Source organism: Dermochelys coriacea, chromosome 3 (genome assembly GCF_009764565.3).
Source record: "Dermochelys coriacea isolate rDerCor1 chromosome 3, rDerCor1.pri.v4, whole genome shotgun sequence".
NCBI lineage: Eukaryota > Metazoa > Chordata > Testudines > Dermochelyidae > Dermochelys > Dermochelys coriacea.
In genome coordinates this window covers 97,406,734-97,430,724 of record NC_050070.1, presented here as the reverse complement: position 1 = coordinate 97,430,724, position 23,991 = coordinate 97,406,734, and the positions used below count along the sequence as shown (strand labels likewise).

The window sequence follows — 23,991 nt, the reverse complement described above, 5'->3', positions numbered from 1 at the left end:
ATTTTAACACGGTCCCTGCATTAATGCAGTCCCGCACATGGATCCCAAATCCCTCATTCTTGCGCGGGTCCAGTGTAACATAAAGTGGGCACTGTACACTTTGTATTCTGTGTTGTAACAGAAATCAATATATTTGAAAATGTAGAAAAACATCCAAAATATTAAATAAATTTCAATTGCTATTCTCTTGTTTAACAGTGCGACTAATCGTGATAAATTTTCTTTTCTTTTATTGCAGGTAATTTTTTTTTGAGTTAATCGCATGAATTAACTGCGATTAATTGACAGCCCTAATTCCAAGTGATTTATAATTATATGGTCAAAATGAGAATGGAAGCAATTCATCAGTTATGTGCTGGTACACTTTTGTATTTTTATGTCTGATTTTGTTAGCAAGTAGTTTTTAAGTGAGTGAAACTTGGGGGTGTGGAATACCAATCAGACTCCTGAAAGGGATACAGTAGTCTGGAAAGGTTGAGAGCAACTGATTTAAGAGATGTGAATTTTCTGTTTTTTCCTTTCTTCTCTCATTAACTGTGGTCTCCCTGGAACCAGGTCTTTTTTACATTTTTAATTTTGAATATTTTATACAAGTGACTCCTCTCCCACACATTGAGAAAATAGTGTGTGCGGGGGGGGGGGGGAGGGGGTTGATTACAAAGCTTTCATGATGCCTCCAGGTTTCAAAAAGGAAGAACTCATACCAAGTCTACCAGCCAAATATGTTTGTACTGATGTATAACTGAATTTGCAAAGGCAAGCAGCTGCAGATATGTTTCTTCTTAACAAGTCCATCATCAATTTCTATGAATAAGGAATAAAAGTCGACCCACTCCTACCACCCAAAAAGGGACAGAAATCCAGTTCTTAAGAAGTTAAAACAAAAAGGCATTCAATGAAAACAAACTCTCCAAAAGTTTACCTACTTGCATCACACCAAATTAATTAAATATCTCAATGCTGTAGTCAGGCCAAAACAGCAATGAAGAGATATGCATTACCAACCATTTACAGGTCAGTTCAGGTAAACATTAAAAACCCCACAGAGATCTGAACTGTAAAAAGTACTGCCATTTTTAGGAACAAAGAAGCAAGCCCCAGCGTACAGAAATATCCAGTTAAAATGCATTTTAGTTTATTGGTACAGAGATAGAACACAGCACCACAGCATTGTATGCAGTCCAACGTACCTGCACAAAAGGCTCCTGGTTAGGTCTGACACAGTAAACAATCTGAATATCCAAAGGTATTTGTCGCACTCTCATTGTTTTGGAATTTATTTTCACTATATCAAACTTCTCTGCTGTACTGCCAAAGCTGTTTCCTACACGCTAGACAAGGCAGCTACTGCTTCTGCCACGCTGTGATAATATTGCTTATACACTTCCCTGGTACAGTCTTACTTTCTGTTTCCCCAACAGAAAGTATAAGTTTCACAAAGGATTATGACCAAATGAGGGCTTCCCTCAAAGCCATTTCCGGGCAGATCCACCTTCATATGTAAAACCTGTACAGGGTTGGTTGGTGGGTGTTTTTTTTTTTTTTTTTTTTTTTTTTTTTTGTACCTTTGGAACAATTTCCAGCTACTTCCTTACTACCACCAGAACATATTTAAAATAGAACAATGAGTTCAGCATGATAAGAGCAGCGGTTTGCCTCCCATGCTTTGTGGCAGGCGTTCCCGCAGCTCCTTCACTTTGACCCTGCACTGCAGGATGTCCCGGTCATGGCCCCTTTTGCTCATTCAGTGTGAAATCTGTCCGTAGATATCATAATTCCTACGGCTGGAGTGCAGCTGGGACTGGACAGCCTACTCTCCCCAAATGCTGTTGAAGTCCAGCAGCTCGGCACTGCTCCAAGCGGGGATCGCCTGGTGTGTGGAGCAGGCATGGCCACCTGGAAAGATGCGCTGAGACCACTGCAAGCATTGCCGAGCCAACAGGAAGGGGACTTTCAAAATTCTTGAAGGAATATAAGGGGTGGGGCTCACGGTTGGTCACCCGAGGGCAGGACAGCAGAGTTCAAACAGATGACCAGAGAGGCAAGAACAGGTAATCGACCAGTGTCTCTACACTGGCACGGCAGCACTGTTGCCCCAGCGCAGAAAGCTCGACGCCTCTCATCGGGGTGGTTTTTTTACCACGCTGCAACTGCGCAGTTTCTGCACACTGAGGGGCGTGGCAGTGTGTGCCCCTCGGGAGTTACAGCGCAGCACGCTGCTTTACTGCGCAGAAACTTGCCAGTGTAGAGAAGGCCTAAGTTATTCCATCATCTTTTCTCCCTCTCTCTCTGTCCTTGGGTTTATCATCCCTCCCCATCACATCTACTTACACATCACGTGCTTGAACAACTGCACAGTGACAATTATTTGATATGCATTGACTGTATATTCAGCACTGTACAAGGCAGGGAATAAAGACATGTTTCCCTGTGCAGAACTGAAATCTGTTTCTTTATACCGCATTTAAGCTACAGACTGTCAAGCGGAAGTTATCAACAATTACAAATGGGGGATAGTTTTTCAATTTAAGCCCTACTTTCCATCCCTTTCTCTAACTTTTGAGCATAGCAACTCATTTGTTTGTAGATAGGAATGCTTAAAATAGGAGAGCTGTAGAATTTTTCTAGAGATGTTTAAAATTTTATTATTTAAATTCTTAAATACTAGATCAACTTTTTTTAAATTAAAAATTGGTGTTGGAAGGCTAGCAGTTCTAAGTGCTACACTCATCTGGGTTCTGGAACTAATAGAAGCTGGGGATGGCACAGTTGGATAATGATGGAGGAACACTGAACAGGGGGTAGGGTGTATTCTATAGGCTCCAAGGAGAAGAGGCTCCAGGCTCTGATATTCAGGCTATTTTGAAAATCCACAGGTCTCCTAAGCTCCAGTCAAGCAGGACTCCTCCTCTTACTTCTGGGGGAATTCTGACCAAAATATTAAAAATTCTGCACTATAAAATTAAAAATTCTGTACACAATATTTTAAAATGCTGCAAAATTCCACACATTTTGTCAAAATAATGCAATATAATCATGCAAGTTTCAATTAGTTTGGTAATTTATTTAAACTACAATACAGTGGATGGAGAATGGGAGTGGGAAGCATTAGAGGAAATCCCCAAACTCCCTTTGTCTAATAGTAATGTAGCTAGGTTTGACATTATATAAAGACACATACACATCTCCACCCCTCCCCCCCACATATGCTCAGTGTCACATTGTAAGCAACTGAAGAACACGTAAGGGCTGGGGTATCAAACTCACAATTTATACTGGCTAATGACCGTCTCCAGAAAGATAAGTACCAAACAGCACATTTTGATAGGAATTTTTTTTCAGTCCAAAAATTTAGGCCAGTTCTAATCACTAACGCACCATAAGCATTTATAAGGCCATACTGTTCTTTACACCACTCTGGCAAAATGTAAAGGAGCCTTAAAACTTTTACATCTGTTTTGTATTCCTGGGGGAATTCACAAAGACAATGGGAACAATTCACTAAGCAGGAAGGCTGCTACTTTCTGCTTTGGCCCATGCCTACCTCCTCAGAAACACCTCAAAGTCCTGCCTCTCCATGCCAAGTGTGCCACAATAGCGAGCAGGAGAGATAGAGTGTGTGTCTCCCTCTTACATGCACGACTGCCCATCCCCCCACCTCCCTCTACCGTCCTAGTGGTGATTTACGTCTCTACCAGCTGCCCCGGGCGCCTGAACCAACCTGCTGTGCTGCCAGGGAGGGGCACGTGACTGCTCTTGTGGGCTTCCCTTTGCTTCCCCATCAGAAATCATTTTTCTGCATGGAAGCGAAGAAATCTGTGGGGGACATGAATTCTGCGCATGCACAGTGATGCAGAATTCCTCCAGGAGTATCCTCTGAACACCTAGCAGTGGGAGAAGCAGCCACTGGGGATAGGGCAAGGAGCAAGCCAAGGAAAGGGGCTGGCTGGAGAATGGGAATGAGTCTGCAGCCTGGTAATGAGAACCAGCTGGAGTCTGGAATCAGACAGCGAGGAATGGTTGGGAAATCAAGGCCATCTGTGGGTCCTGGGAACGAGGTGGTCTGAGAAGCAGAACCATAGAGCTGGTGAGCAATCTCCTCGGGAGGGAGTGGGGGGAGGGAATCTTTTCACTCTCAGCAAAACTTTCACCAACATTCAAGTTTTCACTAGATAGTATACAGAAATGTTCTGGAGGCAGAAGCCTGACATGAGATGAAAGAAGAAATTAACAAAAATACAACAGATTCCAAACAAAACATTATGTTAAATTTACAAGTTACTAAGCACATTTCAAGAGAAGATACATCAAATAAAAGTGTGTAAAATAAAATCCCCAAAGCATGAACAATTACTGAGAGTCACTTGTTACCCACCCCATGCCCCCAGTGAGAGAAAGAGACTTGCTAGTGCTTAGGCTGGTGCTGTCAGGCAACTGACACCCAGTTGTTAGCTACCCAAACAATCTCCTCAGGTTATGCCAGCCTTCACTTTGCTTTACACTTTACCCATAGGGGCACCTCAGTCCCTGAGCTGATCATCCCTGTGATATCCAGCCCTGACACTAGCTAGTCACAGAAACATGAGGTTTGCTATCCCAGTGTACACACCAGCTTATTTGATTCAATTCAGGATCAGCTCCTATGTAACCCCACAGCCCTGAGATATAATTATAATTAAAACAATCCTAAATTCATCATCAAAAGCTAAGATTTAGGAGACATTGAATGAGATAATGGAAACAGAAAGGTTATATATAAAACAAAATCCATATATGCTTTCTAGAAACTGAACTTGGTTAACCTGTTTAAGTTATTTGTCTAAAAGCAGTCTCTTCTCACCTAAATGTCTTTTATAGTGCTCCCAATCAGGACAGGTTGGAATCCTCTTTTCATGAATAGAAATGTAGGACTTGAAAGGACCTACTCCAGACCCCAGCACTAAAGCAGGACTAAGTATTATCCTTCCAGCCCATCCCGACAAGCGTTCATGGGTGGGGGGAAGCGGTTCTTAAAAACCACCAATGACAGAGATTCCACAGCCTCCCTAGGTAATTTATTCCAGTGCTTAACTTCTCCTTACAGTTAGGAAGCTTTTCCTAATATCGAATATAAATCTCCCTTGCTTCAATTTAAGACCATTCCTGCTTGTCTTGTCCTCAGTGGCTAAGGAGAACAATTTATCACCCTTCTCTTTAGAACAATCTTTTACATACTTGATGACTGTTATCATGTCTCCTCTCAGTCTTTTCTTCTCCAGACTAAACAAACCCATTTTTTTAAATCCTTCTTTGTAGGTCATGTTTTCTAGACCTTTTATCATTTTTGTTGCTCCCCCTCTGGACTTTTTCCAATTTGTCCACATCTTTTCTGAAGTTTGGTGCCCAGAACTGGACACAGCTCTGCAGCTGAGGCCTTATCTGTGCTAAGTAAAATGGAAGAATTACTTCTTGGGTCTTGCTTACAACACTCCTGCTAATACCTCCCAGAATGATGTTTGCTTTTTTTTTTTTGGCAACAATTTTACATTGTTGACTTATATTTAGCTTGTGATCCACTATACCCTTCCTTTTTGGCAGTACTCCTTCCCAGGCTGTCAATTCCCATTTTGTGCAATTGATTATTCTTTTCTAAGTGTAGTACTTTGCATTTGTCCTTATTGGATCTCATCCTATTTAAGGCCATTTTTCTAGTTAATCACATTGCCTGATTATTTCCTAAGGTGCAGGATAATGAGATGTCCTTTTGCCTTCTCCTTATATATTCATATCCCATTTTTTGTACCTAGAGTCAGGGTGATCTGCTGAGATTTATTCCCTGGTGTGACTTCATGTTGAATTTACATATTCATGCTGACTTTATGTGCACTGTGTTGGCTTGCAATGCTTAACTTACACATGAACTGAGGCAGGCAGGTAAATATACATCCCTTGCCCGTCAGAAACCCATTTGTTAAGAAACCTGCCTTGATTCAGAGACTCTTCTAGGAACAAAATTTCTTATATCTATTAAAAACAAACAAAAAACCCAAACAAACGAAAAAAACCACACCTTTTTATGTAGTATCTGCAAAAACAATGAGGAGTCCTTGTGGCACCTTAGAGACTAACAAATTTATTTGGGCATAAGCTTTCGCGGGCTAAAACCAACTTCATCAGATGCATGGAGTGAAAAATACAGTAAGCAGTATATATCCACACACACACACACACACACACACACACACACACAGAGCACAGCACAGCACATGAAAAGATAGGAGTTGCCTTATCAAGTGGGGGGTCAGCGCTAACAAGGCCAATTCAATTAAGGTGGAAATGGTAGTATCTGTACATACATTTCACAATGATATAAATGACCAGTGTGATCCTGGCTTTCATTAAAGATCCTACATGACATCATTTATGGATAAATAGATGAAAGCGGTGTACAAGATGTACTTTGTAATGCTTGTTAGGTGTTCTTGTTACAGTACAGTGAACCCTTTACCAATTGACACTGAGGGGTTCTTACGGTCACCGTGATGGAAATCAGAACCTAATATTACGAACAGTTCTACCCTTAGCACCAATCCCACAAAGTCTGTTGAACAAAAACATGTCCCAAAGATCAGCACCCAGACCTCCTGAACTCTGTCCCAGTAATACAACACTCAAAATAAAGTTCACTTACACCTCACAGTTATCTATTCAGCACAAAGCTTTTTCCCAGAACCATAAAATTTTTATACCTTATCTATCTTATTCTTTTTCATACGAACATTGTGAAATGTTTGGCCTTTCACACATGTATGTACAACCCACAGATCAGAGAGATACATCTGCAATGCTATAAGAGTAGTCATTAATGATTTCAAACAGATGCTCAAGCAAGTAGTATGCTAAATGATATTCTCCACCTTGGAACTTCACTGAAGCTGACCTACAAGTGCCTTTTTTGCAACATTAACACTATTGTAACATTTGTAAAGTTTCAAAAAAATATGTTCTCTCTCAAAAAGGCTATGAAATACGGTTTAAAAACTTTGTATGATAGTTGCAGTAAATATTTGTCTAACTTCTATTGACTCTGCTGGAATCAGAAAGTTCCTTGCCTGACTACTACCTTGATCACTAGAGATATAAAGGGAGAGGAGAGCTGTAGGGATGAGAGTAGGTATGTTGGACAGCTGCAAAGCCTGAGGACACCATAATACAAGGAATAAGAGTCCTATCAGTAAAAAAAAGTGCCAGAATGTTAGAAAAATTAAAAGGGTGGGTATTTAGATTCTCAGTGGATGATGCATATTCCCTGCATCATTCTTGAATCTCTTTAAATACAAGGCACTCACCTCCCAGCTTTTAGTTGATGGCTCACTGAAGAAATTGTCTATCATATCAAGCTCCTCCTTTTCCACCACTACAAAACCTTGCTCTTTGGCATCTTTTCCATATACTTCTGGTGACCACTGAACAAAAAACGTATACAGATGATCTACCCTGTGAAACAAAAACAAGAGAGGACATGTTATTCAGTTTTCCACAGAATTGTCATATGGTATATGAAAATGAAGGGCCCTATTTTAATAAATTTTTCCCAGAAATTTATCAGAAGTTATTACTACAACAACAAAAACAAGTGAAAATTACCGAGAAAAATTATTAATTTTTTTCCCCACCAAATACTGGAGTATATTTTTGTGGATGGAAGGACAAGGGAAAAAGTATTCAATAGATTAATGCTTTGATGAGTCAAATTCAATGTGGTTTGCTGCAGAACTAAAACAGAACTCAAAATTCAGTGCCACCTCTGAGTTTAAGAAAATAATATATTTCTAATCCTCAATTTAAAATTTTCATTTGAACAAAATTTACTGTTGTAGACTTGGTACTATTAGTACTATAAATATTTACATTTAATAACTGGGCCACACCATTTGCAATGCATACACTCAACATCCTTTTCTCCGGTTTTTGTTTTCTTAAAAATTGATTACTTCCTTGTGTTCTGAAACGTACTCTGATACAGATTTTCATTTTCTTTCCATTTTAATGCGTCAGATCTTTAAACCGTTACCTGCTAACCACTTAAAATGTGTAACGGGTGGGTGTGAGATTCATCAGTACATTCAGATGTACATGCACTTCAATATCATTATTTTGACAGATGTTTATTTTTAAGCATTTTTTTAGATTTTTATCAACTAAAATTTCAGTTGCAGAGTTGTCAGACAATTATTGAATGACACTGAGATTAAAAATGTTTAAAGTTTTATAGACAATTTGTGTATTAACAGTTAATATCACATACCAAAATATCCTTAAATCAATAAATACTTGTTTTTACTAATCACTTGCTAGTCGATTTGTAACAAGCCTAATTAAATAGACTAAATCACTGTTTTTCTCCAATACAGTCTTACTTTGCCTAGCTGTAAATTTCAATCATCAAAGGAAATATTTTTTCCATCAGTTTGTGTGTATGGTGCAATCAATATTTATCAACATTTACCAATAAAAATCTAATCCATCCAAGCCTACCTAGAAGATTCTTTCTACATTTCAAATCATTTTAGGACTTATGATCTATGCATGACTGATCTTGAATATTTTTTATAAAACACCAAATAAGCAACGTCATTAAATTTCATCCTAAAATGTGAATACTGCAAAAAAAAAAAAAAAAAAAAAAAAAAAAAACACCTGTGGTTGGGCTAGGTCACTTGACTCGGGTTCATGGGGCTTAGGCTGCAGGGCTATAAAACTGCAGTGTAGACATTTGGGCTCAGGCTGGAGGCTGGGCTCTGGGACCCTTCCCCCTCATGGGGTCTCAGAGCCCCCAAGGCCTGAGATCCTGCAAGGGGTGAGGCTCCCAGAGCCTGGGTTCCAGCCTGAACTTCTACACTGCAATTTTATAATCCCACAGTGTGAGTCAGCTGACCAGGGTCAGCCATGGGTGTTTTATTGCAGTGTAGACATTTTCTTAAGAGTCAAATTCTGTTGATGGCTACTCCAGTGTAAATCCAGAGTAACTCCATTTAAATCAATGGAATTACACTGGTCAGAATCAAGCCCTTAATCACTTAAATTATCAACCTCCAAATTCTAGACAGATTAGCCCCCAACTAGAATTTTGCAAGTGAGCTGCAGGGGCACTTTTTTGTGTTTAACAAAATAAATTACACCTACAAAAAGGGACACCAATAGTTGGCTGCAAATGCTTTCCCAGATCTCAGCTACATCTTGGGCCACTGCTCACTTTGGACCCACAGCTTCGCTGCAACTCCCCACACCCCCCAAGCAGAATGAGAGGTGGGTTTTTGGGACAAATCCATGTCCCACTTGAGGCCCTTCTGTTTTTACTGAATTTAAGTTCCCATTTTAAATTTTTTTAAAAAGTGACTATGCTTGCAAAGAAAAACATTCCAAATGCAAGGCCAAATCCAGTGTAATCTTTCAGAGTCTGTGGATAGTCTGTAACAGTAGCCCAGAGATGTATGTAATGCATGGGGGCAGGTAAGCAAGGTTTGTGTGGAGGAGAGTTTATCTCTGAAGTTTAATGGCAATTTAAAATGTCCATTAAACTACTATTTCACCGCTCCATCACCGTAGCAGAACTATTTAGCTAATGTGCTTCTCCAAAGTGGCTGGATAACAGAAATTAGAGATGCAAAAAGGGGGTGGGAAATAAAAATTATGTGCACTATACAGGCTGAGCAAATCTGCGGATGATCAACAGTAATCAGCTAGGGGAGCTTATGGAAGGCTTATTCTGCAGCTATTGAGGACTCTATTCTCTGCAAATCTGAAGCCACCTGACTAACTCAAACAGCTAACAAAATCTGCATGCTTATAAAAAATATCAAGCTGGAAGAGCTTGTGGCTATCATAATGGTGGAGGAGATAAGGCTTTTATTTCTAGTTGCAAGATTTTTTTCCCATGAACAACTTCAGGAGAATGATCTTTCCCACTTCCTGACTTGCTCAAGAAATCGGAATGTGACAATTATCCCTATGCTGAATGGATCAAAAAGTTTCCACATTCATTTGATCAACAGTTTTAAAATTCCTAAAGGGACAACAAAATGTCCAAGTTGCTTACAGACTCATTTTTAGCTTAACCTGTAGAAAATATAGTCACAGTTGAGCTAGACATGTCTGACGTGCAATACTCTGATCCAAAGTTTGGGTAGCTAGCTAAATTTCTGCTAATCCCTGTAAAGGGACTGATATGCAGAGAGCTACTGTTGTGAAAGCATGTTTGAAAGTATTTATATTTGTGGGGAAAAAAAATTCTATGACAGAGCTAAACAAATTCACACATTGTAGACCCAAAGTGGATTCCATAATGTATGTAACAACCTCGAAAACAAAGCCAGACAAGAGGATGGACAGAGAACCAGTACGAGCCATTAATAGCGGTTTCTTAAAGCATTATACTATGCATTTACTGAAAAACTACTGTGTATGCTTACAGCACCATCTACGTATAAAACTGTGTGGTTAGCATTCACTAAAATTCCATGTACATTTAATGTAAATTAGGTGCAGCCCTTGTACCAATGGTAGGGTGTGCAACCCACGGTGCCAGAAAAGTTTTGCATCACTGACCTATTTAAGAGGCAGGCAAATTGAGAGGTTTTTTATTTTTTAAAATTATTTTGATTAAGGCCAGTTTTACTATCTAATTCAGTCATCTGCTTTTCAAAGCAAGTTCCTTGTATTAGGCAGTCACCACAAGAAAAGGTCAGTTGTTCAAAGGATGAAATGATGTCCCTTCTGAAGGTAATTGAAGAAGTGATATACAACACATCACCTCTGGTTCAGTGCGAATAAATGTGAAAATGGAGGAATTCCCAGTTCTTACTTTCTAAAAATTATAACCGACAATTTCCTAACTGAAAAAGCGTTGCATCCAACATGGGGAAATCCTATCTTAGACCTAATTTTGCAGATAAAGAGGACATGATCACACAACTAAAAGTTAAGGGTTGCCTAGATGCATGCAACTGTGACTGGATTACATTTGTTATGTGCACAGAGATAAAGTCCCAACCAGTAATATATATATATATATATATATATATATATATATACACACACACACACATACATATTTCAGAGTAGCAGCCATGTTAGTCTGTATTCGCAAAAAGAAAAAAAGAGTACTTGTGGCACCTTAGAGACTAACAAATTTATTAGAGCATAAGCTTTCGTGAGCTACAGCTCACTTCATCGGACGCATTTCCGATGAAGTGAGCTGTAGCTCACGAAAGCTTATGCTCTAATAAATTTGTTAGTCTCTAAGGTGCCACAAGTACTCTTTTTTTCTTTTTGCGAATACATATACACACACATACACACACACACACACACACACACACACACACGCTTAGTGCTTTACCAGGGACATTTCACAAAGATGAAAATTATAAGCTAGGAGAAAGAATTTAAACAGAAAAAGTTTAGTGATAATTGGGAACTGTTCAAGAACATTTTACTAGATGTCCCAAAAGCAAAAACATGAGAAAGAAGGCTATACTGGTTAAACAAAAAAAACCCCAACCTCTGACCCATACCCTTGCTTAGAGGGGAACTGAAAGCAGTAATAAAAAATAAATATAACACAAATAGAAAAAAGGGAAACTGATAACAGTAAATATACATTAGAGGTGAGAAACTGTAGGAAATTGATAGGGAAGCAAAAGGACACAAGATGAAATCCATCGCCAGCAGAGTTAAGGACAATAAGGAGAGGTATTTTTAAAAAATACAGGATCGAAAGGAATCCTGACAATGGTAGCGGTCCATTAAGTAGAAATGTCACTAATAATGCAAAAAGGAAGAAGTATTCAAAAGTATTTGTGTTCTGTATTTGGGGAAAAGCTAAATGTTTTCATTTCATATGAGGATGATTAAATAACTCTACATAAGTAACTTAAGGGCATGTTACACAGCAGCTACTGAAGTTAGACATCTTTAAATCAAGAGGTCCAGGTAACTTGCATCCAAGAGTTTTAAGACAGCTGTTTGAGTAGCCTTTTACTTTTTAATAGGTCTTGGAACACTGGGGAAGTTCCAGAAGACTGGAAGAAAAGCTTATGTTGTGTCAATATTTAAAAGGGTGAAAGAGGGCAACCCACATAATTTCCCAGACTTCAATCCTGGGAAAAATAATGGAATGGCTGATATGGAACTCGATTAATAAAGGAGAGTAATTTAATTAATGCGGATCAGCATAGGTTTATAGAAAAATATCTCAAACTAACTTGGTATCATTTGTGATAAGATTACCCATTTAAATTAATAGCCTGATGTTATAATACTTAGATTTCTGAACAGCATTTGATTTAGTACTGCACAACATGTTGATTAAGAAACTAGAACGATACAAAAATCAACCAGGCAATATTCAATTAATTAAAAACTGGCTAACTGATAGGTCTCAAAATACAATTGTAAATGGGGACTGTTATTGAGCAGGTGCATTTATAATTGGGTCCTGCAGGAATCAGTTCTTAGTCCTATGCTATTTAATATTTTAGCAATGATCTGGAAGTAAATATAAAATCTAGAGCTGGTTGAAATTCAGAAACGTGGGAAACTTCAACATCCAGGAACAAAGATGCAGACCATACTTAGGCCTTGTCTACACTGCAGAGTTCTGTCTACGAAACAAAGGAGGTTTCACACAGCAATGCCACTGTTGGCGACAAAATAAAACCACCTTGACGAGAGAGACCGCTTTTTGCGGCAAAGTTAAAGCAACAAGGCATCAGTGTAGACCAGGGGTTCTCAACCTATTTACCATTGTGGGCTGCATATGCGGCTCTCTATGTGTTACGTGCGCTGCATCCACACAATATGTATGCTACCTGTGTGGTCCTGAGGATGTTACGTGGGCCATAGCTGTGCGCTGATTGGGCCACAAGTGGCTTGCAGGCTGCGGGCTGAGCACCACTGGTGTAGACACTGCCGTTTCTTATATCGCCAGAGCTGGCCTCCCCCAGTATCCCACAATGCCTGCCATGACCGCTCTGCTCACTGTTTTGAACTCAGCTGCCTGCAGGCATGTGCCCCTCCCCCTTCAAAGCTCTGGGAAGTTCTGACAGCTGAGCATGCCTCCAGAATCCTCTCCCACTGCACTAGGAACACAGCCGCAGGTAGTCTGCTGCTGGGGGTGGGGTGGGGTGGAGGGGAGTAGAGGTGCGGTGCGGCAGGGAGGGAGGCTGATGGCTGCCCTCCATCTAGCTCTGCAGTCATGCACCCCTCCCTTTTCAAAGCTCTGGGGGAAGCAGAGCTGCTGAGGATATTGCTCCCAGCAGCTGGAGAATCACAGAACTATAGGCAGACAAGCAGGCAGGCAGGCAGAGTGGGCTGCTGCTGCGGGAAGGATGGGAGAAGAGACTGGCGAGCTGTGCAGAGCTGAGGGCTGATGTGTATGCGGGGGGTCCACACTCTCGGTTTCTGTCTCTTCCCCCTCCACCCCACTTCAGTTGAAAAGCAGCTGCAATCTACTAGGATGCCCTTGGAACAATGCAATTGAGAAACCTGCAATGTGATGCTGTACCTGCCCCATGAGGTGTTGCAAATCCTTCCCAAAGCACCTTGTGGCCAGTTGCATAGTGGGATAGCTACCACAGTGCACTGCTCTCTGTGTCAATGCAAGAGCAGTTAGTGTGGATGCACTCTGCTGACACAAGGAGCATAATGTGGACATGCAACAGCAGTTTAATTAAAATGCTTTAATTAAAGCAGCATAACTTTTGTCTACAAAACTCTGTAGTGAAGACGAGCCTGGACAACTCCGTCATGGGAAGCAGTGACTCTGAAAAATACTTGAGTGTAATTGTGAATAATCAGCTGAATACAAGCTTGCTGTGCAATGCTGTGGTTAAAAGGGCTAACATGATCATTGGGAATAGGAAATATTAAGTACAGTAAGGATGTTGTATTACCTCTGTATCTGGCACAGGTGTGACTGCTACTGGAATCCTGTATTCAGTTCTGGAATCAGGGAAGTCTCATGGCTTGTGTTACATAGGAGGTCAGGCTACACTATCACAGCGGTCCTTTCTAGCTTTAGAATCTATAAAGGGTATATGAAAGTAAAAATCCAAGGCACCCACTGGTTGCATAACTAGAACACACTGAAAACCTATTCTATCTATGACTTGGTATCTTACCTATCTGGAGTTCCAAAGGGCACCGGACATTGGTGCTGGGATCACGCAAGGAGTCCAATCCTTAACTTTATCCAGTCTGTTCCAAGAATATCAACAATAGGAAAGGGAGGGAAATTTAGGGGCCAGCCTCTCCAGATGTCCCTAGCACGAATGTCCAGAGTCATGTCAAAATCCAAATGGATCCCTGTCACACCATCCATGATGTACAGTCCTGGTGTATTTGACATGGAACCATGTTATGACTCTAGACCCTTGCCAGTTAGAATGGAATTAAACTTGTTTGAAATTTCTTGCAAGAGATCCAACTTTAATAACCACTAATCTCTTCTCAGCTGAATGTCACAGTTTGTTTACAGCCAGGGTTCCCATGAACAAAAGACAAACCAGCCGGAATCTCATCCTGTCTTATAAAATCAACTGAGTTGGAAACAGAAGTTGCCCGTATTCATCAAGTACCAAAACCTACTACCTTTCTTTCCTGAAGCTACTGTGTGCACCAAACATAATAAGTGACTGCCAATGAGAGAGAGCCCGATTCCTGAACTTACCATTTCCTGGATGCTGATACCAAGGCAAAAAATAAATCCATACATTTGGCTGATGAAAGGCTACTGTTGGTAACTAACAAGGTTTACTTTTTAGTATGTAAACTACTCTGAATATTGTAGTAATTAGAAAAAAAATTAAAGTAGCATGCACATTTGTGTTTTGAATTTGTAAGTGTATATTTGGCAGTTCTGGATTCAGGCTGATATGTATGTACACTTCAATCCTCACAAAGCAGAATTTAAAACAAAAATGAAGAAATTATTGAATAGTGTGTTTCACCTTGAATCATTTCATACTACAGGTTTCAGAGTAGCAGCCGTGTTAGTCTGTATTCGCAAAAAGAAAAGGAGTACGTGTGGCACCTTAGAGACTAACAAATTTATTTGAGCATAAGCTTTCGTGAGCTACAGCTCACTTCATCGGATGCTTTCAATGGAAAATACAGTGGGGAGATGTATATACATAGAGAACATGAAACAATGGGTGTTATCATATACACTGTAACCAGAGTGATCACTTAAGATGAGCTATTACCAGCAGGAGAGCGGAGGGGGATGACTTTTTGTAGTGATAATCAAGGTGGGCCATTTCCAGCAGTTGACAAGAAAGTCTGAGGAACAGTGGGGGGGGGGGAATAAACATGGGGAAATAGTGTGTATTTCCCCATGTTTATCTCTCCCCCTCCCGCCCCCCACTGTTCCTCAGAGGTTCTTGTCAACTGCTGGAAATGGCCCACCTTGATTATCACTACAAAAAGTCATTCCCTCCCCCTCACCCGCTCTCCTGCTGGTAATAGCTCATCTTAAGTGATCACTCTGGTTACAGTGTGTATGGTAACACCCATTGTTTCATGTTCTCTATGTATATAAATCTCCCCACTGTATTTTCCATTGAATGCATCCGATGAAGTGAGCTGTAGCTCATGAAAGCTTATGCTCAAATAAATTTGTTAGTCTCTAAGGTGCCTGCCACAAGTACTCCTTTTCATTTCATACTAGTCTTCCTTAATCTGTGCATCACTGTTTTTTTATCACTTTCCATATATTCCTTAAACTAAAAACCATTCTACAGTTGTTTACTTTCCAGCACTAGATATTCTTCCTCTGAATGCCTTTAAAGAAACAATTTTAAGAGTAGCTCAACTAGTCTAATATCCTCAACAACAACTGAGAATCAATTCAGAAATGTAATTCTACAGATTCACTTAGTTCCAGCGAAATATAAAGCCATACAATACAAGCCCACTTATACTTACTCTCCAACGCTGTAAGCAACACCCATTGTCAGGTCTACCAGCAAGTGAATCAGTTACTCTCAGTCACTGTCCAAAAGCATTAGAGCTACTCTGCCAAACAGCAGCGCAAGAAGTTCCCTTATGAAGTGCACCTTTTTCAGCTGAGACTTATTTAATGATTACATCTTCCCAGTTACGTGCTAGAGACAAGGACTGCTGTGATTTTGCAATAGAAAGAGGAGCCCTGGAGTCACCGATTAACTCAACTACATCATCAGGGATAATGGGGAGAGATATTTCTGGGACTTTCTCAAACTTGTAAGTCATGTATTGCACAAGAAGAATTCCAGTAGAAGAATTAAGACAGAAGACAACCTGGATACATGATTTGTTTACAAGTTTGCTACAGTTTTGTGGCACAGGAAGCAAATACTGGGTTCTGCACATATTTTTTTTTTAAAGTTGTAGTAAAAGCTATAAAAAACAGTTAAAACTAAGGAATGAAGTTTTTTTGTGTCTCCACTAGTGATGTTTCAAGTGGCTTACAGAAAACAATGAAAAACAGACTAATTCAGACAGATATACGATGGTATGAAACTGAATTTGAAAATCATTAAGTAACTTTTTTCATGCGACTTTAGCACTCATGAAACATGCCAGACTGAAAGACCTGTACTATGTATGCACATAGCAAGTACTACACAGGGAGGGGCAGTTTAAGTTCCCACTATCTCTCCACCACTGAAATGCAGTCACCTCTGGGGTTAATTACAGCAGTGGTTTAACAGCACACAACAACACTACGTGAAAGTTTAGGATGGAGTAAACTCATTGAAGTTGAAACTATGGGGGAAATTTAACTAGATAGAATGACAGGGAGCATGGATACTGATTTCTCCACATTCTGGCTACAATTTTAAGTCTTAATGAATAAAACAAAGACACTAAGATGTCACACAGGTTACTATGACTGGGTTGCATGGGGGAGAATTTGGTTTCACTTGTGGCAGGTTGAGAGGGTTTGTATGCGGCTATTAAGCCTATACAGTTTTTTTTTTAATACACATTTGGACAGAATAATTTCATGAGCACCTGTAGTTTTATAACTAAATAAAGCATTTTTTGGATCTATGGAAACAAACAAGAACAGCCCTACATGATCTGCCGTTCACAGCTTTCCCAAGGAATAACACAGCGAAAGGGACTGATTATGGACAGCAGTGAAACCGTCAAGGTTTTGAATAGCAGCTTTGAAAAGTCACCAGTCTTGTTGATTTCACTGTGAGGCTCTTTGACAAAGCTAAGAGCAGCAGCAGAGTACTGGAGTGGTCAGCCTGCAGACTCAGCAACAGCAGTTCACATTTAGAATGATTTCTTTGTTATCAAAAGGGCTAGAAAATTAGTTTTAAGAAAATAGCTTAAATTATACATGGCCACTTCACTCACCAGAAAAATTTTCTACTCCTCAGTGACAGGTAGGCAAGTTATTTTTCAAGCATGGCTAAGGTTAATATGTTTCAGATTTATCCTTGAACACAGAATAAGCAATCAGAGAAAGTGATTTAGCATTTTTTAATACAACATTAAATTAGATACACCATCTACAAAGCACTACTGGCCTTGCATTAAGCTACAGTATCATTCTAACTCTGAAGTGCTAACTCACATTTGAATCTAGAATTTTCTTAATCTACAGTTTTGTGACCTCACAGGAAGCAAGTACTGGGTTCTGCACATAGCCAGTGAATTAAAAGCTATCTTCAACTACAGCTCAAACCACTATAAATGTAACTACTACCAACATTCCAACCGGATTAACCTCTCTCTCTGAGTCAGCAAGTTCCATACCACTGCTCTGCTTAACTAACTCCTTTCTAAAATGCACCAGGGGATCAGACATAGCTAATTTTATCTTTGTTTTTTTGTATTCTGAAACTATTAGAAGATTAGGAAAATATGATTTTTAAAAACTGCCTATAGCTTAAAACCCCTGACCTATATTTGCAACAGTGGGATAATTCTCTCTCCTTAATTTTTGGATCATCAGTAGAACTAACTGAGCAGCTCTGAATATTATGTGAGTCCATTATAGCAATACAATTGCAGAATGCTGTGGGGCGGGGGAGAGGAAGAGAGTAGGAGGGTTGTATGTGGAAAGCGGCAGCAGCTGGAAAAAAGCTCTCTCAAAACATAAATCTGAAAAAGCCATACCATTACAAAGATCATTTAGCAATCTGAAATGAGACTTTAGGTAATTGACTGCATTAAAGCCTTATTTCAACAAGTCTGATGAGCAAATACAGCCAGTTATGCTCTTTTGTTCATCAGTGAAAGCTAGAGGTTACTGGTACAGTGAAATGCAGGTAAGCAGTTTTTGCAAACTGGTCCACATCTGCCAAAAAGGAGAAAAATCAAGAGATTGGTTTAACGGGTGATTTACTTTGAAAAATGGCCTTGTAGCTCATGAAAGCTTATGCTCAAATAAATGCGTTAGTCTCTAAGGTGTGACAAGTACTCCTTTTCTTTTTTGCAAATACAGATTAACATGGCTGCTACTCTGAAACCTTTAAAATAACTGGCATTGTGGGATTCTGCATTTATTGCTGCTCACTGACCTACCAGCAAACTAAGCTAACTTGCTGTGTAAGAAGATAATTTTGTGATGTGCCAACCCCACAAACTCAATCTGGGGAGTTTAAAAAAAAAAAAAGAAAATCAAACTGGCTTCCTTTTGGCTTGTATATCATTGCAGTTGTAAGAGGTCCTGCAAACCCAATTCTGCCCTAATTTATACCAAAGAAGCCTCATTGACTTCCATCCATACTCAGACACCTATGTAACTTGTAACTGTACAAATGGAATTGACAGGCAGAGTTTGAAATTGGAACTTAAAAAATTCTATGCGTAAGCCTGAATAGATCCAGCTCACATTCTCACATAATTGTGTTGGCTCCACGCTCCTAACAAAACTTAGGTACAATGGCACTGGCCACCTTCTAAAGCATTTGACAGACAATCAGTCTCCAAAAACAAACTGGGAACAGATGTGAGTAAAAAGATGCCATTTTTACATAACCACATTGAAATATAGACCTAAGTATTGTACTCTTGAGATCTGAAGGAAGCAATACCCTTTGATATGTCCACATCTGACAGAATTTCTCTGCAGCAGCCACATGTCTATCTTTACAAGCTACAAATTCCAGTGGAATAAATAATATTTTAACAGGCTAGAAATTCAAGTGAATCATGATGCTCTAATGAACTCTCTGGAACTTATTCTACGGATCTTAGAATAAGTTTAAGCAAGAAATTATTCAACTACTATACACAATATATCCTTCCAGCAGAATAAGTTGTTCTTTTCACAGTAGTCTCATTCAATTCAGAATACAAGGGACATAAAGGCTCATCAAAAAAGAAAATAAAAATGAATTCCTGCACGCAGGAATCCAACCCTCCTTTGTTGAAAATTATTTATTACAATTTATACTCTTCTAAACAACAGAAACAGAAACAACTGAACTTCCTTGACAGTCACTCCTTAATCCCCACCTCCCAAACACCTATCTGCTCACATGCTGCTAAGGAGTAGTATGCTTTCCTTTGTGCGTCCAATCCCTCTTCATCCCATACACTTCCCCTGCATCCTCAAGAACACCACACAGACTCTACTTCCTAGCATTCCTGCTGTATTTGGGCTCTTGTGCAAACTCTGGTGTGGGATAGAGGGTGTCAGGATTTGTCCCTAAAATTGTTGATATGGTTGATAATTAATGAAGAGACAAATGCGTTTTGTATCATGCACTGCAGCCTACCTTTCCCGAGGAACAGCAAACCAGTACTCCGGCTGCTTTCTCCTTTTACCATATTGCTGTGCCATGGTGGTGCTTTGAGTAACAAAGGACTTTCTCATGGGCTTGCCCACTTTGATACACAGGAACATTGGAGGGGTCTTGCTTTTCTCCTCTTTTGAAGGAAGCATATCTGAATCAGAGATAAAAGGAATCACAGGCTTCCAGTACAGTACTGGTAGCTTAGATATGGACACAAAGATCAATCTCCTTCTGGGAAGGAATATTCAACAGCACTGGGAAACTCAGTCACACTGAGTTTGCTACAGTCACCCTGGGAAGGCCCGAAGGCCACCTTTTCAGTAAGACAGATGCCGAAGAACTGTCAGTGGCATACAGACCTTTTCCAAAGGGGAGATTTAAATTCCCCTCCCCCTAGACACAATTTGTGACCTCTAGACTATGATTCTCCTCTGCCCTACTCTGTTATAAATCAAGGATCTCTCCACTGAAGTCAATGGAGTGTGCCACCCTGGTTTTAAGGGAGAATGAGGCCCGTAGACTTGCCAAAAAAAAAAAAAAAAAAAAAAAAACCAAAAAACTTCCTTCCCCCAAAAAAACAAAAATCAAACCTCACACATGCTATGTAAACTGGAGGTCAGTTTGGTTCCAACTGTTCAAGAGTTTTCAAGTTCAAGAGAATTCCATATTTTCCAACGTGCTCCTATATTTCATCAAGAGTCACATAATAGTAGAACAAACAGAATGGTCATGCAGCAAGACCGTGCTTATACTTCTGCTCAGCAGCACATCTTGGGTGGTCCAGTAGCACAAAAAGGACTAAAACAGCATGAACATGTGCACACACACACACACACACACACACACACACACACACTCTTTAGAGTCATTATGTTGCTGTGTACTACTACTCTGGATTTTTACACATTAGAAGTGTCAATGGAACTGCAGATCATGTCAATACATAGCAAAATAATAGTAATCTTTCAGCCACTATGTGTCACAATCAACTCTATAAATGGATGACATTTTATTGCACTTATCACTAAAATGTTACAAAAAATAGTTACTAAACATGGACAAAGCACACTAGCCATTTGTCAAACTCAGTAGCCCAAACAATTAGAAGGGATCCTTTTTCTCCTACATTACTTCTGGATTGAGAATTTATACGGTCAAATTATCGCCTGAAGATTTATATTGTAAAATACCAAACTACACTGAAAAGGAAATTAATAGGAAGATCATCCTAGTGAGCACTGAATTGATGCTGCCCAGCTCCCACAGTTAACAGAATAAGGACAGACAGAGACCTACCTTCAATTGGTACTTGAATTCTCTGTAACAGCCACAGTCTGATTTCCGAGTTATTGTCCAGCTGTGTTTCTTGACATACCTTGTCCAGAGATGGTACCAATGAAGATTTCACAGACTCTTTAAGATCCTTTTCCTCCACTGCAGGCAAGTTGACTTCCAGCAAAGGCTCTTTCCTTTCAATGCAGCTTGAATCAGTCTCCCCACTTTTAACTGGAAGAAGTTTGTTATCTTGGGACTCTGAACAGCTAAGTGTGAGGTCTACGCCTGTTACTTTATTGTTTTCACCTTCACCGATTCCAGCCTTACGTAGGTTTTCAGAAGACTGTGACCCATCTTTATCTTTACTGAGGTAAAACTCAATGAGTTTGTTTTTATCTAGCTCCTTTTGAGTGTCCAGTGTAGTCTCCACCTTACCTGTCGGGGAACTGGCACACTTGTTTACTTCTGGCATGACATCCTGCTTCTCACATGATTCTAAGTCTATATCAGCTTTAGGTTCAACATCATTCTTTGTGCCCAAGGAATCAAATACCAGTAGGTCCTGGACTTCTGAAAGAGATTTGGTTACTTGCGACCTGGCTTTCCCCAACTCCTTGGGGTCAAAAGAAAAACCTTCTGTTACTGCATCTTTTCTGTCTAATCTGGTATTTGTAGGAGATGCAGTCTCTTGCAGATCAATGAAGTCATCATCTCCTCCTCCGATAAGGGAATTTTCTTTGGTTTTGGAATCTGAAGCAGCTTTTTCCCCAGAAGGTTCCTTGGTATGTCCCCCTACAGCAGACCTTTCAGATGGTTCAGCGGAGGCCATGTCATTGGGAGGTTCCAATGACTTAGATTCCATTGAAACAGTACTGTCAGAAGGCTTAAGTAGTTCAAAATCTGCAGACTTCTCCTTGTCCAAAGACTTTATTGATTTGGAATCATCCCCATTTTGCTGCCTCTTCTCCTTGCTCAGGGACTTGAATTTGCTGAAAGGGTTGATATCTTTCTCAGAGGAAAGGTCTTCCCACTCTCCTGGCCTGTACAAAGGACAAAGATCCTTTGGAATGTCACTGTCAGGAGAAATGGTGGATGTATGTGGGATGTTAAAACAAAATGGAAACAAAACAAAATGGCAAAGAAAACAACTTAAAATATGTCAAAATGATTTTAAACAAAACCAAACCAAAAAATGGCTTCCTTGAAAATAAAATGTAAGCCAACTGAAATACATGGTATCAAAATGAAGAAACTGTGGGAAGTATAACTTTAAAAAGATGAGTAATTCTGCCAAGTATAATCTCATGGGGGAAGATATGGTACACATGTAACCAACATGGTATGCATCATTGGGTACTCAATAATACAAAAATAAGGCCAGCTGGTGTAAAATGGCATTGCTTTACTGAAGTCAAAGGACCTGCACTGATTTGCACCACCTAAGGATCTAGCCCTGTGTATTCTGTTACTTCTCATCTTTTATAAAAGAAGAGTGGTATGTCTCGGACAATACTCTGGGCTCTTGCAGCATTCCTGCTTCTTTAACTGGTAGAAGTTAATTATTGAAAGTATAGAAAACCACATAGAGAACCTCTACATTTTTAAAGCACTTACACAACTTTAGAGCAACAATGCCCTACAAAGCATAAGTCACTATTACTTGTTATTCCCGCAATACTAAAATTGATAATTTGACTGCAGGATTTCCCCAAAAACTTTAGGGATCAAGAGGCAAGCCATCAAAGAGCCTGAAAGTAGGAAAATCTTGGAAATATAAGGACATACAGCTCAAGATCTTTATTTTCTTTGTTATTCACACAGGTCAAGATTAAAGAGCCTGAGAACAGATAATGTAAGCTTATATATTTTCCCACCAAGATACTGGAATGGCAAGTATGGTATAGAGGGCTACACAGATAAGCCAGGAAACCCTATGACTAACCATCAGATTATGTCACAGAGGTCACAGATTCTGTGACTTTCAGAGACCTCTGTGATACTTTCCACCTCAGCCTTAGGGCCAAAGCCCCAAGCTGCCGTGGGAGGCCCCGGAGCCCCAAGCATGCCCGGAGCCCCAAGCCGCCCCATTATTTTTAGTAAAAGTCACAGACAGGTCAACGGCTTCTGTGAATTTTTGTTTATTGCCCGAGACCAGTCAGTGATTTTTAGTAAAAATCAGTGACAAAATCTTAGCCTTATCTATGACTATACCCCCACTATACATCTCTCCAGGGCTAGCAGCCTTTGTTTTGCATGGCTGAGATGCTATGACTAATTGTTTTTTGTTGGGTAGGGGAGAAGAGGGAAGATGACGCATTTATTTAAAACAGTGAAACCCTGTTAGCTACATTGAGAAGACAAGTTGTTTTGTGACCTGTGGACAGTGGACAGTGTTTATCATCAAGATACAATTGACGAAATGTAAGTGAAAATACCAGCTAAGAAAACACTGCTGGGTATTAGAAGAAATTAAATGGGTTATGATCTCTGATTCCAACATAAGAGGACTGATATTTTGGAGGTTTGTGGGAGGTAGGAATTTTTCTGCTGCTGTGACCAGAAGTGTTTAAAAATACCTGTTCCATTAACCAATATAGTCACAACAGCAACAGCAAGCAATTTGAACTAAAGCTGATCAGTTAACATTCTGTAGTCCCCTCCCTTCCATTAAAATTGTGGAACACTTTCTGTGGGGCCTCAATCAGTTGCAGAAACCAACCTGCAGGAATAAATATCACGAACATGGAGTGCCATCTTTCTATCTGCCTTTGGACGTTTTCACTGTCCTCTGTCTCTTAGGTTTTGATACCTACAACGTGTCTCCTTTTCTGCTGTTGAAAAGTTTATTTTCCTTCATCTTTTATAGCAGTGGCTCTCAACCTTTTCAGACTACTGTACCCCTTTCAGGAGTCTGATTTGTCTTGTGTACCCCCAA

General features: G+C 39.9%; 1 protein-coding gene across 7 annotated transcripts in view; it reads right to left on the bottom strand.

Annotated features, from left to right (window-relative positions):
* The window catches only part of NCOA7 (nuclear receptor coactivator 7), a 144,789-nt gene that overhangs the window by 17,438 nt on the left and 103,360 nt on the right, over positions 1-23,991 (bottom strand). For 4 of the 7 annotated variants that reach the window (XM_038395949.2, XM_043510907.1, XM_043510904.1 and 1 more), the window contains 3 exons: positions 21,078-22,129; positions 19,764-19,932; positions 7,329-7,476 (listed from right to left, as the gene is read on the bottom strand). In XM_038395949.2, the coding sequence (XP_038251877.1) occupies positions 7,329-7,476; positions 19,764-19,932; positions 21,078-22,129 (1,369 nt within the window). Of the gene's footprint in view, positions 1-1,190; positions 1,478-7,328; positions 7,477-19,763; positions 19,933-21,077; positions 22,130-23,991 lie in introns of those variants that run through there. The other 3 variants (XM_038395950.2, XM_043510905.1, XM_038395953.2) reach the window with 2 other exon arrangements.